Source organism: Athene noctua, chromosome 2, assembly GCF_965140245.1.
Source record: "Athene noctua chromosome 2, bAthNoc1.hap1.1, whole genome shotgun sequence".
In the NCBI taxonomy this organism is placed as follows: domain Eukaryota; kingdom Metazoa; phylum Chordata; class Aves; order Strigiformes; family Strigidae; genus Athene; species Athene noctua.
In genome coordinates, this window is record NC_134038.1 from 82,540,346 (window position 1) to 82,557,315 (window position 16,970).

The 16,970-nt window shown below is 36.4% G+C and overlaps 1 protein-coding gene across 2 annotated transcripts in view; it reads right to left on the reverse strand.

Annotated features, from left to right (window-relative positions):
- Window positions 1–16,970, reverse strand: part of RETREG1 (reticulophagy regulator 1) — a 68,262-nt gene that overhangs the window by 15,841 nt on the left and 35,451 nt on the right. Inside the window, exon 1 of one of the 2 annotated variants that reach the window (XM_074899539.1) lies at window positions 10,687–10,890. The exons of the other annotated variant lie outside the window; for it this stretch is intronic. Within the exon in view, the coding sequence (XP_074755640.1) occupies window positions 10,687–10,721 (35 nt within the window). The 5' untranslated portion in view covers window positions 10,722–10,890. Of the gene's footprint in view, window positions 1–10,686; window positions 10,891–16,970 lie in introns of those variants that run through there. 2 annotated transcript variants of the gene reach the window in all.

The window sequence follows — 16,970 nt, forward strand, 5'->3', positions numbered from 1 at the left end:
AGTGTATCAAGACTCCTGGTTCAGGTGTTACTTTGGAGTTTTGTTCCTCTAAGTGACAGACATAATGGTACATATTAAAATTAGAGTACTTCTTTTTAATTTGCTTAACACCCAACATTGTTCAAAACAGATGTGGATCCCTATACAAAAAATTTAACCCTACCAAAATAAGCTTATTTTTTGTCATAATTATTTTTCAGATCCCTTAGAATTAGTTCACAAACTTGCAGGAACACACAAACTAGAGTTGTTTTCTTTTTAAAGTGCTTTAAAAAATTTTGCTCTCTGATGTTATTTTTACTTTTTCAGTCTATAAAGCAAAACCGTCCAGTAATGTTTTTATATGGCATGGGTTCATAGCCCACTTGCACCAAGAACTGCAATGCAGATCTTTCTAGCAAGAGCAACTGGTTTACTTATACAGCCCAAGGAGATAATGGTTGAAAGAAAAAGGGGGTTGAATTCTGGAAATTATTTACTTGAAAGTTACACATAAAACTGCACTGGACTACAAAAGATATATTGATTTTTCCTAAAAAGATAAACTTCTGATTTGCTTCTCTTTGTAGGGCTGTGGCTATATGCTGATACTGCACTGAAGGGAAGTGATCTCTCACATGGCAGCAAGCAAGATACACCAACACAACACTGAAGGGGTAGTTATTAAAAGGTTCAAGTGGCCAAAATTAGATAGAAGCTTTGATCAATGAATCATGATAGCAAGTAAAATAATGTAGTCCACACTCTTTATTACATTATAACATCAAACAAAAAGAAAAGTTTGGAATTACATTATTACCCCAGATTTCGGATCACAGGTTAATAACAAAACTAGGCAAACGATAAGTAAATATATAAATAAATGTCTGTTTCACTTTTTTTTTTTTTTCAACTAAAAAAACCCCTCTGCAAATCTTCAGTTGTATAACCCAAAAGATATGTCACTTCTATTTTACAAACTGTGATAAAAGGAGAAAGTGAAATCTGAATTTCAAATCCAATGTCTCGGCAAAACGAATACCAAACTTAAGTTCTTAATTTAACTAACATTTCAACCAAACCACAGACAACGTGTCTGACATCCAATTCAGCAAGGTCCAAAGCTACTTTTTTTATTACAAATATAAATTCTTGCTCTCATTTCTCCTAAATACACAGCGTAAGAGGATTTTGGGCTTATGTTGAATTGTACACTTTGCTCCAACTGCTACCCACATTGAAATTTGTTAGTTTTTACATACTTACATCTAAGGCAGGAATAAGTCTTCTTCTCCCACACACGATACCCTTTTTTATTCTACATGGGAATGTTACACACCTCCTTTTCTGTTGCACTGCAGACATATTGATTACTTGGAAGCACCTTTCCTAACATAATGGAGGTTAATCAGCTTCTCCTGTTTTCAGATAGTCTCTGGAAGATTAATTTTTGTAAAAAGCCAGGAATAATTTATCTCAAAAATGTCTAGTTAAACACGCATGGAGAAACTTCATCTTTCTCTATGCCTCTATTTAACGACTGTACAGCAACTTCACCACGAGGTGGTGACACTGCAACATCGATATTAGAGCAAGGTCTGGGAGCCATTTCATACAGAACATAAACAGCATATATAGGGGAACCATGTTCAAACTATCATATGCATACTGGAGCGCAGAACATGACTTAAGGAAAGCGTAATATTTCAACCACAGTGTAAAACTGATTAAAGATCAAACCCCAAATTGTTGCCCTATTCCTGACTTTATTATAGTATAGTACTTACAGTATTGCAGTAATGTGATTTCCTCTTACATTACAAAATATTCAGGGTGAATATTCAAGAAAAAAACCCATAAAGAATTTAAAATGGTATGCTTTGAATACATAGGATGAGAGAGAGGATCATGTCTTGGACTAGGTGACTTTCGTAAGACAGAAAAAGCAACATATTTTCCAGCCATTCATGGCACTGCATGCACATATTTGCCTCTAACAGAGAATGTAAATAAAATAAATAACTCATGAAGAATGCTGCAGGAACCCAGTGGGAGTGATAAGCAATGTTACACAGAACTTTTTGTCTGCCTCCTATCCACAGAGTGATTTCAATTTCTACCCTCTCTGATAATTAGCAGCTTGAGAATAGTATACAAGGCTTTTGTCTTACAAGAACTTCAATTTTTAATGGATAGGCTACTCTCCTTAAAGAAACATTGCTTCCAGCCTTTATGAATATACAATGGTCAGTGTGCAGCATTAATATATATGTTAAGAGTTGCCTGTTTATTCTAGTGTTGAAAGTATTTTGACAGTATTCTGAATTACAAAACCTTTTACAGACTTTACTCCTATCCTTTATTTAAAATTGTTGACAAAGAGATCTTAGTGGAAGCACAAAGAGAGAGAACGGATAGGCCTGATGACTACTATCAGCTTTGAAATACATAGGACAGTTGTAGATAGTTTACTAACTTTAAGTTAATAGCAAAACTGGGAGGGGGGGAAAGATGAAAGCATAAACTAAAATAATAATGCAAGCTATTTTCAGATTATAAAGACAATATAACAAGGAAGAGATACAACAAGGTACAGTGGGATAACTAACAACAATTCAAAAAACTGATGCAAATTATATAAAAAAATGGCACTTTTGCAGGGAGAGTTGCTTCTCTTGGATGTTAATGCTTTCTTTTGCCAATTTGAAAAGATGTTGGTAGCGTGAGCTGCAGTGCAAATAAAATACGCTGCTAGATGCTTTGGTCCCATGGTCTGCATGCCAAAGAAGCAGCCAAGCAAGATGAGTGGATGGTAGAGGTGAAGTTTGCTTCAAAACATTACAAACCCACTATTAAGCTTGCTCTGCAAGAGTACTTGGCAGTTTCTTGTAGGACACAAGAAGTCATGAGACACCTTTGTCAGTTTTGCTATAGCCATGCTTTTCTATTTTACAAAGAACACCAAGGACTGTTATGAAGCCTTATTCTGATCTTGGGCAACCAGAGGTGTAAGAAGGTCAGGTTGCGACAATCAGATGCACGTTGCCTTTTCTTGTTCACACCTCCCAACAACTGCCAGCCCTGGTAAGGTCTGTCCCTCCTGCCCCTTCCCCCCAGAGCCCCCCTGAGCGGCAGTGTTACCCCAGGCCTGAGGGCTGGAACTAGGGAGCAGCCACAGAGATCCTGGTGAAGGGGGAGTGAGAGAGAAAGGAGGCACAAACTACAGTTGTATGTACACAAAAATAGAGAGATTATGTCATGCCCTTGTAGAAACAGAGATAAGCATTAAACGTGCATTAGATCAAAAGCTGACAGACACATAACGATGCATACTCCAGACAAATTCATTTTTCAGTGATCACATTTAAAGACAAAAAGGAAAAAAAGAAGATATGTGATGTGGATGATGAACATGGAGTATGTGACTATGACACCAGTCAACCAAGAGCATAAAAAACTACTTCAGCATAATATTAGCGGAGTTGCAGTATCTTAACAAATGACTTAAATGCGAACCCTATACTTTCTGCCAAAACACCTTTTGGGACTCCTGTCCAGGTGCTCCTTTGGGGATATTAAGTAGCTGATCCTCTCTGAACACCTTCAAAGACTTCTGTGCACGATTTAGAAAGAATAAATCTTTACACTCCCATCACTTATCCTGAATTTGATATTGCACTTGTACTCTGTAACTAGTCAATAACATTGAAGGCGTTCAGGGAGAAAATTAATTACTCGTATGCTTCTGACTACCTACTGCATCATATCTAAAACTGAGCAAATGCATAAACTGTTACCTAGTGGCTGCAAAAAACCACCCTCCCACCCCAGATGCTTCAACTCATCACAGTCACAAACTCTGGCCAGAAGAGCCAGTGGCATTACATTCTCTAAAAATGACTGATGGTGTCATGCGCTCATTTTGTATCTAGACATCTGTTCGAGCAAAACCCTGTCACATTTCTCTCAGAAAGGTCAGCAGCTCTCATGTTACTGGTTTAAAGATCTTTTCGTGATGTGCTGGATTTTTTTTAATTATGTGTACACAGTTTTATATGTATCTTCACATAGATACACTACTCAGAACTGCAGCAGTGACAAAGTACACCATGATGTGGTGAATCTGAAGGATTGCACCTACATAAACAGAGTTAGTAATTACAGAGCTTCTAAACACTCTTGATTTCCCAACTGTAACCACACACACTTGAAACCTGTGCAGACTCTGTAATTTTAAGGGTAACTTAGAATGTATTAGTCAAGGTGGAAGAACTGAAAGTTACATTCCTGAAGATATGTAAATCAAAATGTAGGTAATATGGCTGTTACGTAGTCTTTTAAAAAGTAGTATCTAGTGCTTATATAGAACAACACAGCTGTAAAGGATGTGGGTATCTAAGGACAAACCTCACAGGCAACCAGGAGTTAAGTACAGAACTTGACTGAATGAAACCAAGTGTGTAAACTGTTAGCAAAACCCAATCAAGCAGGTTTACCTTTTCAGAGATTTCACAGGTCTCTCCTGTGAGGAAAGGAATCACCACAGTGCAGAAGGGACGTTTTAATGATGCAGTTACACTTCTTTGAGAGAAACATTCTATACCTGAAGACCCACGCCAAAAATATATTTTAAAATTTGTCTTCTGAATTATTCAGATACAGAAATAAAAGATGTAAAATAGTATATAGATTTTGAAAGTTTGTGAAAAACATATTAAATGGGTTTTTTACATCTAAATTTCAGGTGACCACATACTCAAAATGAAAATAACTGTCTCTCCCTCCAAAACATAAAAAGCATAAAAAACACATTTTACAGTTAAGTGTATTAAAGTACCAATGGCAAAACCTCAGAAATATATTATGAACTGTGTGGTAGAAAACAATAAAATATTGATTAGCCTTACTGTAATACAATGTAACAAATTTGTGAATGTTATATGCACTAGGTGGAAAAACATAATAGCAAGCCCACTGAACTCACAGCATAGCATCTTAATGACCTATGTGGCTAATTTAAAAGGTGATTATGTAGAATTGTGCTTTATCCTGTGCCACTTCTGGATCCTATGCAATCATTAAGTATACTAAAATAATTATATTTGTGTCATGTGGCTATGACCAAGTCAACAAGACTTGCAATTTAAATGAATCACTGGGGCACCATGTAAAATTCTGCTTGCTTCAAAGATCTCCATGAAAGGATGCTGCATCACTGAAAGAATGAGGAACAGAGGAAGCATCCACAAAGACACTCTGTTCGCAAACTGTAGTGAGAATCTTCATCTACAGCCTTTTTGCTACAAACTCTACAAAGCTTTTCCAATAGAATTCTCTCTAGCTTGTAGGTATCCATATGCACTTTATTTCTCATTGCTAATCTATAGGTGCTGCACAGGTTTAGGCTTTCACCAATACGTAATACTGTGGCAAACAGTACTACACATTTTACATCCCTTCAGTGTTAAGGCTTGGGCACACTTGAAATCTCTAATAAAGTTAGATTTTGTTTTTAAATTGAAGCTGGAGAATGTAGTTATCAACCTTGAACAACAACACTTCCCAATCCAAAAATCTCCTTTAATTATCATCTCTCCTATAGTTCAAATACACAGTTTCTAAGAACTAAATGAATTGTTCATACCATGCAACATTGCTTCTCAAGCTTCTAAAGCGTTTTCTTTCTGACCTCATCTATCTTCATTTGACACTTCAGTTTTGTGCTTGTTATTAACAATGAGTCAGTCCAATTTGCTGTTACTTACTTTTAGGAGAAGGTGTGCAATAAAAAGTTGAAAAAAAGATCTTATTTCACAGCTTTCAGTAACATGCATGCCCCTTTTATTTCCTGAACAAGAGTATTTTTCAGTAATATTACTGTTCAAGAAATATGTTTAAATCATCAACATCTGATGAGGCTGGATGTGGTTTTCTCAATGGACTGCACAGCAGACTGGCCAAGACATGTGACTGTCACTAAAACTTCACATAAGCAACCTTTCATCCCTGATTCCATAAGCTTCTTGCATGGTGTGTTAAACTACAGCCATAATGATATTTTCTTCAACTGACATGGGAACATTTTACCACTGGTGTGCTGCTAAACAATATCAATCCCACAAATTAAGGTATTTTTTTGCTTATACTACTAGTCAAGAACAAAATTTTCTGAAAATGAAAGCAATCCTATTATAAAAGTGCCCTCAAGTGTTCTGAAGAGGGATAGGGGAACTCATCTTGTCATGTTTGCTTTAAAAAAAATAAAAATACCCCATTACTACCAGGACTTTATTTTGGAGGTGATGCATTCCTCTATTCAAATATAACATCAGTCATCTTACAAAGTCTTAATAAGCAGTCGTATTGTCTTTCCTTAGCTGATCAGATACAAACTAACTCCAACTTGTTTGAAGACAATTCCAGTACACAAGTTCCTCAACACAGCAGACTGTACTAAATATCACTTTTTGCTGAACTTCCCTCTAAAATAAACATAATATACTCCCACTAAATTTGCGGCATTTTATTGTCCAGCTTCTCTAGACAGACTCCTCTGAGCAAACTGATAGGTCAGCTCCCAGGGGAAGCCCTCCCTTCGACCTGTACTACTCTTGTCCAGCTCCCATGAGAACACCAGCTACTCCAGTTTGAGGTCATTCAAAATATGAAATGTGATCTGATAGCCAAGTGCTATTAGTCCAAAGTCATGACTTAAGTCAATAAGCGTAGATTTTTTAAATGTCTCTTTGCATGAAAATTGAGTGTTTAAGTGACACATAAATACTATTACAGACTTGCTTTCTGTTTAGCAAAGACTATAATGCTATTAATACATGCTTATGCTTTTTACCAAGACATTACAAGGGCTGGGATCTTCCAGGTCAGCTTCCCATGTGTAATAGAAACTGGTGATGCAAAAGAGACATTTTTATGCCACTATCTTTGTTCAGAAGAGTAAGGAAGTCTTGTTTCTATCAACAGGAGCATAAAGGTCTATTTGTAGAACTTTAAACAGCTCTGCCCAGCTGTTAGAAGCAATTCTTTCACGTTTATTTTTCTCCCACAAAGACAACTCTTTTAACCCTTTTTCACAAAATCAATTCATTTTCCTCCTTCAGCCTCCACATTATTCAGCTGGGATACTCCTAGTTCAAGGCCTCTCAAAGTCAAACAGCTAGGAAAGATGAGGTGAGCGTTCCTTGAGTTGCAGAGCAGCTGCACAAAAAAGGAAAAGTGGATTTTCAAGTGCCAGACAAAGAATACTTTTAACTTGCAAAAACATGAAAACAAATTTTTGTGCAATATTACAAGGCAGCTTTTAAACTCTTTCTGCGTGGAACTTCATTCTTACTCTTTTCAATGGGTTTTAAATTATTTTGTGTGAGCAGGTGATGATTTACTTTGATGCATTACTGAGAGTTCCTGGCATGAGCTAACCACTTGTTGCCTATATTTGTGCACTGAATTAAATCAGAAAAGGAAATCAGATGCTTTCCACTTTATTAACTAATACTAGAAGAAGAAACAAATATTCTTATATACTTACAATTTAACATACTTTGAGTAATTAAATAACATGCAGATTTGACTTTAAACTGTATTCCTATTTTTCTAAGTCCAAGCACATACTGAGAAATATCATGCACTACAAGACTGTAGTTCAAAATCAACTGGTTGAAAATAACACAGCTTTCTCTCCCGTTTTTATTCAAGTCAAAAAAGGTTCCTGGTTAACAGTTTGGTGCACCATCCTTTTCAATAATAGGCAGGTGACAGCAATTAGAACAACAGAGACATTGTTCTGATAGAAGTTGTTACACATCGATACCTCTTTGAAGCCTGAATGGCCATGTGCTTCCAACACTTCAGGACTGATTATTCACAGTACCTGTTATACATTCTTGACTATCATTAGGTTCCTCATGAGTTGTCAATTTTTTATTTTTTCTTTAAATAAATGATACCATCTTACATGACAACTATAGGGGACCTGATGATAAAGATGGTACCTGATGATACTGGGGGGAAATATCATCCTTATGCCAAACTGCTTTTAATCCTTTACCTTTCACCACATCTTTCCTCACTGTTCTTGATCTGCTACCGCCCAGGATCATATAATAAAACAGAAGATATGAGGCGGTACCTAATACTTCACAACTCTTAGCTTTTTTACTAGCCTTACTAAGATGTATTTGTGCATTATGTTCCTTTACTTATTAGACATTTAAATTCACAGTATGACTAACAGACTATTGACCAATGCCACATCTTTAACTATGATGTTACCATCATGTTCATGAAATACACTTGTGATGCAACACTACATATTTGCTGAAGTAGGACATGAACTCCAGAAGGAAGAGGATGTAAGAGGTATTTGTTTGCATCTGAGAAGGATGAACAGAGTGCAGTGTGCTGAAACTGATCAGTAAACAAAGCTCATTCTACAGCCCCGACAAGAACACCACTGCCCTCCTTTTTTAAATATATAAAGCAGTAGTTTTGATTCAGTGTGCCCCTCAAAATTACCCCATTATCTGTGCATTTACATCACTCCCTCTTCTGTGATTCTAAAACAAATTGCTCCAGTACAGTTCCCTTGTTGATCCAGTATAGTTCCCATAGCTCCTCCTTTTATTCCCTCTTGTTTAACTTGGACCAAAATATCCTGACCTCCACCAAATCTCATTAGCACTTCTGTAGGAATCTTCTCCAGTTATATCCTATTTGTTACCACCAAGACAAAAAGGGAAATTCATTCCAGAAAAAACTGGAACCTTTTGATTAAACTATTTTCTCAAACCTTTTTGCTCAATAGCAAAGACACAAAAGGATGAGGGAATAGATCAGGATCAATAAACATAATGATAGTTTCAGAAACGATAAATGGGGAGAGCAGGCCCTATTATGATGCTTTTCAGGTTGCTGCTTCAGAAATGTTTAAAAAAACCAAAATCAAAGCCCCCCCAAAACCCCAAACAACACTGATTCATAAAAAAAGAGGTCCTAGAGGTTTAGGCCTAGTATTAATTCTGTTTAACTGTCAAAGCTTGCTACAAAGCTTTATAGAGAACGAATTGTGAACAAAGGAAGATAGATATTACAAAGCTTGTATGCTTTGCATACCAGTTCAATCCTTTTACATGTTGGTAAACACTGTTGCTTTTTATTTCCCCCCCCAAATCTGAATTTTTAAATATTTTTTTCTTGAATTTTTTTTTTTTCTTCTCAGCTGGTAAGATTTTCTTCCATCTTGATTTAAAAAAAACCAAAACAAACCCAACATATTTTCAAGGAAGGACATGATGCATGTCCTTTATAAAATTGATTTAAAAAAAAGAAAAGTTTATGACCAAAACCTTGGTTTTTAATGTGTCATGCATGCTGCTGTTTTCCTGTATTGAAAAATATACAATTTAACAAACTGGAGATCTGGCTAAACATTTTTTAATGAATAGAAATTAACACTTTGGTGGCTATCCGTAATGAGTCAACATTTCCTTAAAAGAAACAAATGCTACCTAGTACTACAACTACATTTAAGCTATGTCACATATAAAACACAACTTAGATCACTGAAAATGGAAACGTGTAGGTGATGCCACCCTTGCAGAGACCCAGTTATGCCACTGGGGATCCATTCACCCACACTCATCCAATTAGGTGGTCATGCCTGAATATACTGATCTACAGACAACCAGAAATGTCTTCTGTTTTTTCACCTGTCTTACAATTCAATATCACATTAACATACCTATTGGAAAAACACCCACATAAATGCTCAAGTTTAAATCTAACTAAAGAAATCAAATCCAAAGCCATAATAAAATGCTCACTTCTGATTCTTGTAATTCCTTGAATTTGCCTCTACATTCTGGCAATTTGTTAACTAAGCTCTAAAAAAAAAAAAAAAAAAGTCTATTTCCACATACAATTTTTTTTTCCAATATCAAATATTTCATTATCACCATTTTAGAGCCAGCATTTTGATTAACACAAAGACAGTAAAAATTGTAACTATGGAAAGACCATGTGGACTTTAAGAAACCTAGATTATAAACTCTGTCACAGCCAATTATCTGTAATATCTACTTTTAAAATACCTTTAAAAAAATCTATTTATCTAAACTTAATTAGTGCGTTTATTTCATAGGAATGTGCTGGATCATATTTGGGAAAACAGTATTTGTTAAATTGTTATTTTTAGATCCAACTACCTTCTTCTTGTCCTGACCGTTGGTTTTATGAGCTAATTATGACAAAAGTTAAACTTCAGAAAGACAGGCATGCCTCAAAGGGACACAGTGCCCTATCTCATAGTAATGAGTTATGGTTCTGTCAGTTACATGGCTCTGACTAAACTATTTGTGTCTCTTGACATTTTGAGGCTTGTAAGTTGTCCCATGGTTGGGAAAAGTGAGTAGGTAGAAATCACCCAGTATTTTCTTCCCTTAAGCTTCAGTTTAGGAAGTATTTAAGAGCTGTACAATTTAACCTCTATGCAGACATTAAGATCTAATACTTCTCTCGTAAGAAGCCGCAGGTTAGCATTAGAGGTAAAACCCTCAAGAATTAGATGATCTGTTACAACGCAGAGAAAACTGATCTTAGGCTGAGAACTCAGGAGTGCACACAGATTAATTACACGAAGCCTCGGTCCGTACGGCGCTGCACAAGAAGGCCATCAGAATCAATGTACAGTACCTTTCATCTTGTCCCAGATCCTCACTGTCTGGCATTTCAGATGTAAAAAGGAATTATCTCTCTCTACCAATCTAGATAATCCAGGCAACGATCTTCTAGTCTGTTTTGTGTTTTATAAGCAACAACCCAGGCACTTGTCCTGTTTGCTGCCGAGGAGAGCGCTCCTTGCTCAGAGAGCAAATGTTTACAAGACATCCTAAGTGCCTGCTGGTCTTGAATGAAGTTCAGAGCGTTCGGCTTTGATTGGCCAAGGCTATAAATAAACAAGTCGTGACTCACCTCACACACTATGACAGGGTGTTTAGTAGCAGGCACAGCCAAAAGCAAAACAGTTTTTTTAATTCTTCTGGTCATGTGAGGGAGAATCACTACCCAGTTAGTACATTTTATTTTTCTACTTTCACTGGAAATCCTCCTCAATGTCTCCCATTTTTCTCAGGTGTAAGTGAGCAGCAACCAAAATGATAGGAAGCTAAGTGACACAAACTCTTAAGGAACATGATTAAAAATGTAAGAGCAAAGAGCTGACTCTGTGAAATTATCTTTTTTTTTTTTCCTCTTTGCAAAGTGTCAGTCACAAGCTGTAAGAAGATGCAGAATTATTCACCACTGACTAAATTCACAGACGAAAATAAACAACTTACCAATTCTTTTCAAGTAAGGAATAGGAAGACAAGTTTTCAATAAAGATTAATTGCATTGTTTTTAGGTTCTTATTCCAAACTTGTCTGCCACAAGCAGTCTTAGCTATCATAGCTATACCAGCAAACTGTACTGGAAGAGTCCTCAAAATGAAAGTATGCCAAAAGGAGGAGGTTTTCTGCCAAAATACTTTGGCTTTTTGCTGTGTGCATGACAGGAATTCTGTCACTCCAGCTACACCAGCTACGTCTCTATTAATTTTCAACACCCCGGCAACCTTATCTCTGCTGATGAAACTTTGTCACACAGCCCAAGACTCCAAGCATCACATATGTACGTTACTCAGCACTGCTCTTTCATGTGGCTTCCTTCCTCCATTAAACAGCTTGACCTATTGTTCTTAATATATTTTGAAATAAATATTACATCTAGAGTTCTTCACATAATCTTTTTTTCTAGGAAGGAACCTAGCAAGATTTAGACCTGCCTCTCCTGCATGAGATAGTAGGAATTGTCCTGGGGATGTCACATCTTAAAAATAATTTAAAAAAAAAAAAAAAAAAGCAGCACTGGTACAAAAGATATCTCAGATTGAAAACCAAATACCCCATAACTTTGATTAGATAAATTGTACTTGGTGCAGCGTGGGTAATGCATCATTCGTTAGAAAGCTGCTTAACTTTCAAAACTACAAAGGATTGTATCCTATCTTCTTATTTTAGTATAGAATGCTTCAAAATTACTAGGAAGATCTAGATAAAAATTGCAAAAATCCCCCAAACCATAAAATCACAGATCTATTAATTTAAACTGCATGGTTTATATTTACTATATGAGTATCTGAATTAATAAAATTATCTCAGGAGATGGTGAGAAAACAAAACGAAACAGGAATGCTGCCTATCTGTGAATGACAACTTCCTTAACCCTTCTCCTAACGTTCAGTTAGTTCCTTCTTCCTTTTCTTAATCACATGCAATTTTATGTATTCATACCTTTCCTCAGCCTTTCACAAGACATGTTCTTCCTGAAGCAGTTTAATCACAGTGGACTTTTAAAAGAAAGGAGGGAGAAGAAAAACAGGAATAAAATCCTATGTCTAAATTATGCAAGGCAATATACAAATATGTATTAATAAATGTTCTGCCCTACTCAACAGAGACGTTCCATGGTCACCTGTACCTGCATATTCCAATAGCATCCTCTATTCTTTTTTATAGAATCATAGAACGATTCTCTCTTATTTTTTCTTTTTTTTTTCTACTTTTGATAGTTATAGCTGAAATAATTAGAGCTTAATCTCCTTCAAGCTTACCCTGAAACAGAGCTGCTAAATTCAAAAGTCTTAATTAATAAAATGTTTTTGTGTTAACAGCTTCATTTTCAGATTAAAATTCTGAAGTGCTCTAATTACAAAAAGAATCAAAAGAAATAGCTGAAATCTTCAAACTCACAAAAGCATCATTCAAAATTTAAATGTAGCATCAAAAATGAAAGCAAGCAAAACTAAACTCCTTGTGCAACTTGGGTTACTTTTGTTTGTTTATGTGCATGGGAATATAGTTTTACATAGCCACATGCATTTACTACGTAAAACACCTTTTTACAAATAATCCTTTTTAATGCCTTTGATGATCACACTCAGGAGCTGAAAAGCTTTCAGTATCGTGTCTATCCCTGTATTTCAGTCCTGGTACTCAATGTACTCCAAACTCTTCAAGCAGGACTTTGGCCTGTTCATTTCTTTGTCACATTCTGTACACAGTGCTCACTGGTACAGCAGAAAAACGGTTCACTGTTTACTGTTACAATTCCTTAGAACTCTTCCTCCGTACTCAGTGAGGTAAGGAGGGTAGTGTCACCTGATTTACTTATTGATAAGCAAGTCCTAGAAAGATTAGGTTCAAAAGTGTCTACTAAAGGAGTACCTAACTGAAATGTCAAGGACCTCGTTAACTTGGAAGTAGAGTATTTATTATAAAACACTTCAATACTCAAAGACTAGTTTCTACTGATATCACTGCTCATAATTTTTGCAAATCAAACTTCAGAACAGCATAAGCACGTAATTAGCCAAACCGCAATCACACTGAAGTATTTCACTTAGTATCACAAAGAAGTCTATCTAGAAAATTAATCTCAATTTTTTGATCGTTCTGAGTTCTTCCCCACCCAAGATAATTAGAGCTTGTACTGGCCCACGTGGAGGTTTTCAGTAGATCAGGCTCCAGACTATTTCACAGCAGCACAAGACTGTATGACCTCTCAAAGTACACTTGGGTGGAACAGCAGCAGGGGAGAAAAAGTACTGTACTGAATCAGGCCAAAGGGCTTCTGGCATCTCCTGCTGTGTCCAAAAGCACAGCCTAGGGAAAAATGCATTGCTGCCTTCTCCAAATAGTCTTCCAGACTCCAACTTATGGCTTTCCTTAACTAGCAGTGATGTCTGTATTTTTAGCTCTGAGAGGATTGCCATCCTGTGATAGCATCTATAATATCTTGCAGCAAGGACTTCTGCAGCTTAACTACCTACTATTTGAAAACAAAAAACCCAACCAAACCCCGCTCAATTTCGTTTGCTCTTATCTAGCCATTTCCACTGATTTCTAAGAAGTCTTATACTGGAACAGGCAGATGACAGTTAACTTTCTTCAGCTTTTCACAGCTATTTGCCATTTTTGCAGAACATTATCGTATTCTTTTTGATGGGACTGCGGAATTGAAAGGTGGAGTTGCCTAGAAAAGAGCTCACCTGGTATTAGAATTGCTAAAAGGGAGCTTTAAACTTTTTCAATATGGAAAACTCAAAGTGGCTAGAAATGACAGAACTGAGGAAGAAGTTCTTTCCCTACCCATGCTATTTTTCAGGAAGGCTCTTACTTCCTTGCTTAGTTGCAGCTAATGCTACAACTTTGTGAATTGCAGGGGATTTTGGTCAGTCCTCTCTGTCCTTTTCAAGTTCATTCTTGCTATCTCTGAGGCCTCACCTGACATGACTAATCCCTGCTCCTCTCAGCAACCTCTTTGCTTGAGCTGCTATGTTCCAGCCCTGCTGTAATCTCACTTCTTGCACTCAGCATTTTCAGAAATTTTCCCTCCCTTTGGCTCCATTGGTTCCTCCACAGAAGGAATAACCCCTTCCCCCTAGCTCCATTACTTCTGAAAGGAACATGAAAGCACTTGACTTTGTAATCAAAAGGAAAAAGATACTATCTGTCATGTTCTGCTCTTGGTCAGCTCATTCAGTTTTAAAAGCCCTGTTTTGCTCACTTGTTCATACATCTAAGTTGTTACATGCCCTCAAGCATCCTTGCTGTCCTTTTCCAAACTCTTTCCGTGTTTACTATAACAAATTCAAGGTGAGAGAAACCAGAAATGTAAACCGATATTGCTGGTAAGGGCTTCCTATTGCTTAACACATTTTGACCCTTTCTGAGTTGTTCCTCATGCTCTGTTGGCCCTCATTACCACATTTTTACACATAGCTTTCTGGAGTACATGGCCTTCTTTATTTTATAACTTTAAGAATCAATCCTTCTTACTTCTGTTCATCTCAATTACCCTGTTCTTCAACTAAACAGACCTCTTCTAGACCTTTCTCAAAACTTCTTTGACAGCTGGTAAGTAACAGTTCTCTTTACTATCAGGTATTACGATACCTCAAAAGATATGCTGGCACACAGATCAGATGCCAACCTGACATACTGCTTGATAGAGAATCTTACCAGTTTTGCTCTTGCTGAGTACAGATTTGGACTAAACATCTTTCATAATTATCAAGTAAATAGCCTTCACCCTACACAGTACAGACATCTATGTGAAATTTTTCTTTTACAGGCAAGCACCAAAGACTTCAGAGGAAGTCATCAGCAAAAGAATGAAAATAAAAGCTATGTTCTGGCCAGAGACAGAGCAGCCTTACCGAGTAGGTTGAGAGGATCAGAAATAGTGTTGGATGTGCTGTTTTACATACTCAAACACTGAAGTTGTTCAGGGGCTTTAGGAGGTGGGTGAAAGGCAGTGTGCTGTCCACTTGGAGTTCAATGGGGATGATTTGGCATTGCGTGGTAGATGGGGTACCCCACCCAGTCTGCAAGCTGTTAAAGATTTAGTCAGCCAGCCTGTGGCACGCTTTAGCTGGTTAACCAGCTCCATAACTAGTCACAATCACTGCCGCCTTCTACGTCTCTCATCTAAAAGCAGAGTAACATGGTGCTTTCAATGTATAAGCCTGTTCTAATTATTCAGCTATGAACAAATCTCACTTCTAACAACGTGGATGAAAACATAATGAACACCATATTGTACACTTGAAAGACATCCTAAAAAACCTCAGCTGGTTCATAGCAAAAAAAATCACACTCCAAAAAGAACATCTAGTTTAGTTCATATTTCTAGAAGGAATGGAAGTCTAGCATTTTACGGTTTAGGCTGGTATTATTTTCAGCAACAGCATGTGTTTAAAAATTACCATCATTGTCAAAGGCATGTTTAGGATTAAAACTAATTTGAAATGCGTGTTTCTGCTACTGAAAAAATTCACATTAATAACAGTCATGAAGTCCCCCAAAATGGAGTATTTTCCCCCCATTTTTCAAAATAGAAAACTAAATATCCTTGTCACATTTGTGTGTGTTGCGGGCGTGCATACATTTATGTATTTATAAGCACACACACAAAAGTGTATGTTTTACTGTATTTCATCAATTTGAAGTGCACACCCAATTTTCTCATATTTTCATATAAATTTCCTGAACGATACCTGTCCCAATTATTTCTGACTATGTAAAGCTGACTTCAAATTGCAAATGCTTATTATATTCACTTAACTTCAAGATCTCTTCATACACTTTAAGATATACATGGGAGGCTTGTTTTAGAAATGAGGAAGTCTTTCATAAAAGTATAAATGAAAAATCATCAAGATAGACCTGCTGAACATGCACAGTCCTTTGCCAGAGTATTAGCAGGCTTAACCTCAACCTGGTTAAGCAGTGTGCTAAAAAACCTTAAGATACTTATTACACACAAAACATAGTTTTGTATTTATCTGTACCTAAGACTAGAAATGGCAAAAAAAAAAAAAAAAAAAAAAAGATCTTTCAACAGTTGAAGACCAATAAAAGCAAACAAAGTAAGTGCTTAGGAAAATTTTTCTCTCTTCATGGTTACCCTGCATATTATGCAGGACTCTTCTTTGCACCTGGATGAAATAACTAATTGTTAAAACATTTAAACATTTTTAATTCACAAGCTACATATTCAGAAAAAACAAACAACCAAACAACCAAAAAACCCCACATTGTTTTGACATAAAAAAAAGTAATGCAACATTCAAAAAGCTAAGCAAGATAAACACGATATTGCATGCAAGAAATATCTACGCAGCAGAAGAAAGCACATGAATATGTATTTGTAAAGTATCATAAAAAATTGAGTATGAAAGCAAATTATCAACAGACACAAAAACCTGATTTGTATCAGCAACAATGAATTGTCACTGTGATGTTTTAGTGTTTCATCATAAAGCACACATAATAATGCTCCACGGTGCATGAGAGTATTTCCAAGTTTTTGAATACAAACAGAAAGAAGGAAGTAAGAGACACTTCAACTGCAATTTAAAAGGCAAATGACTACAT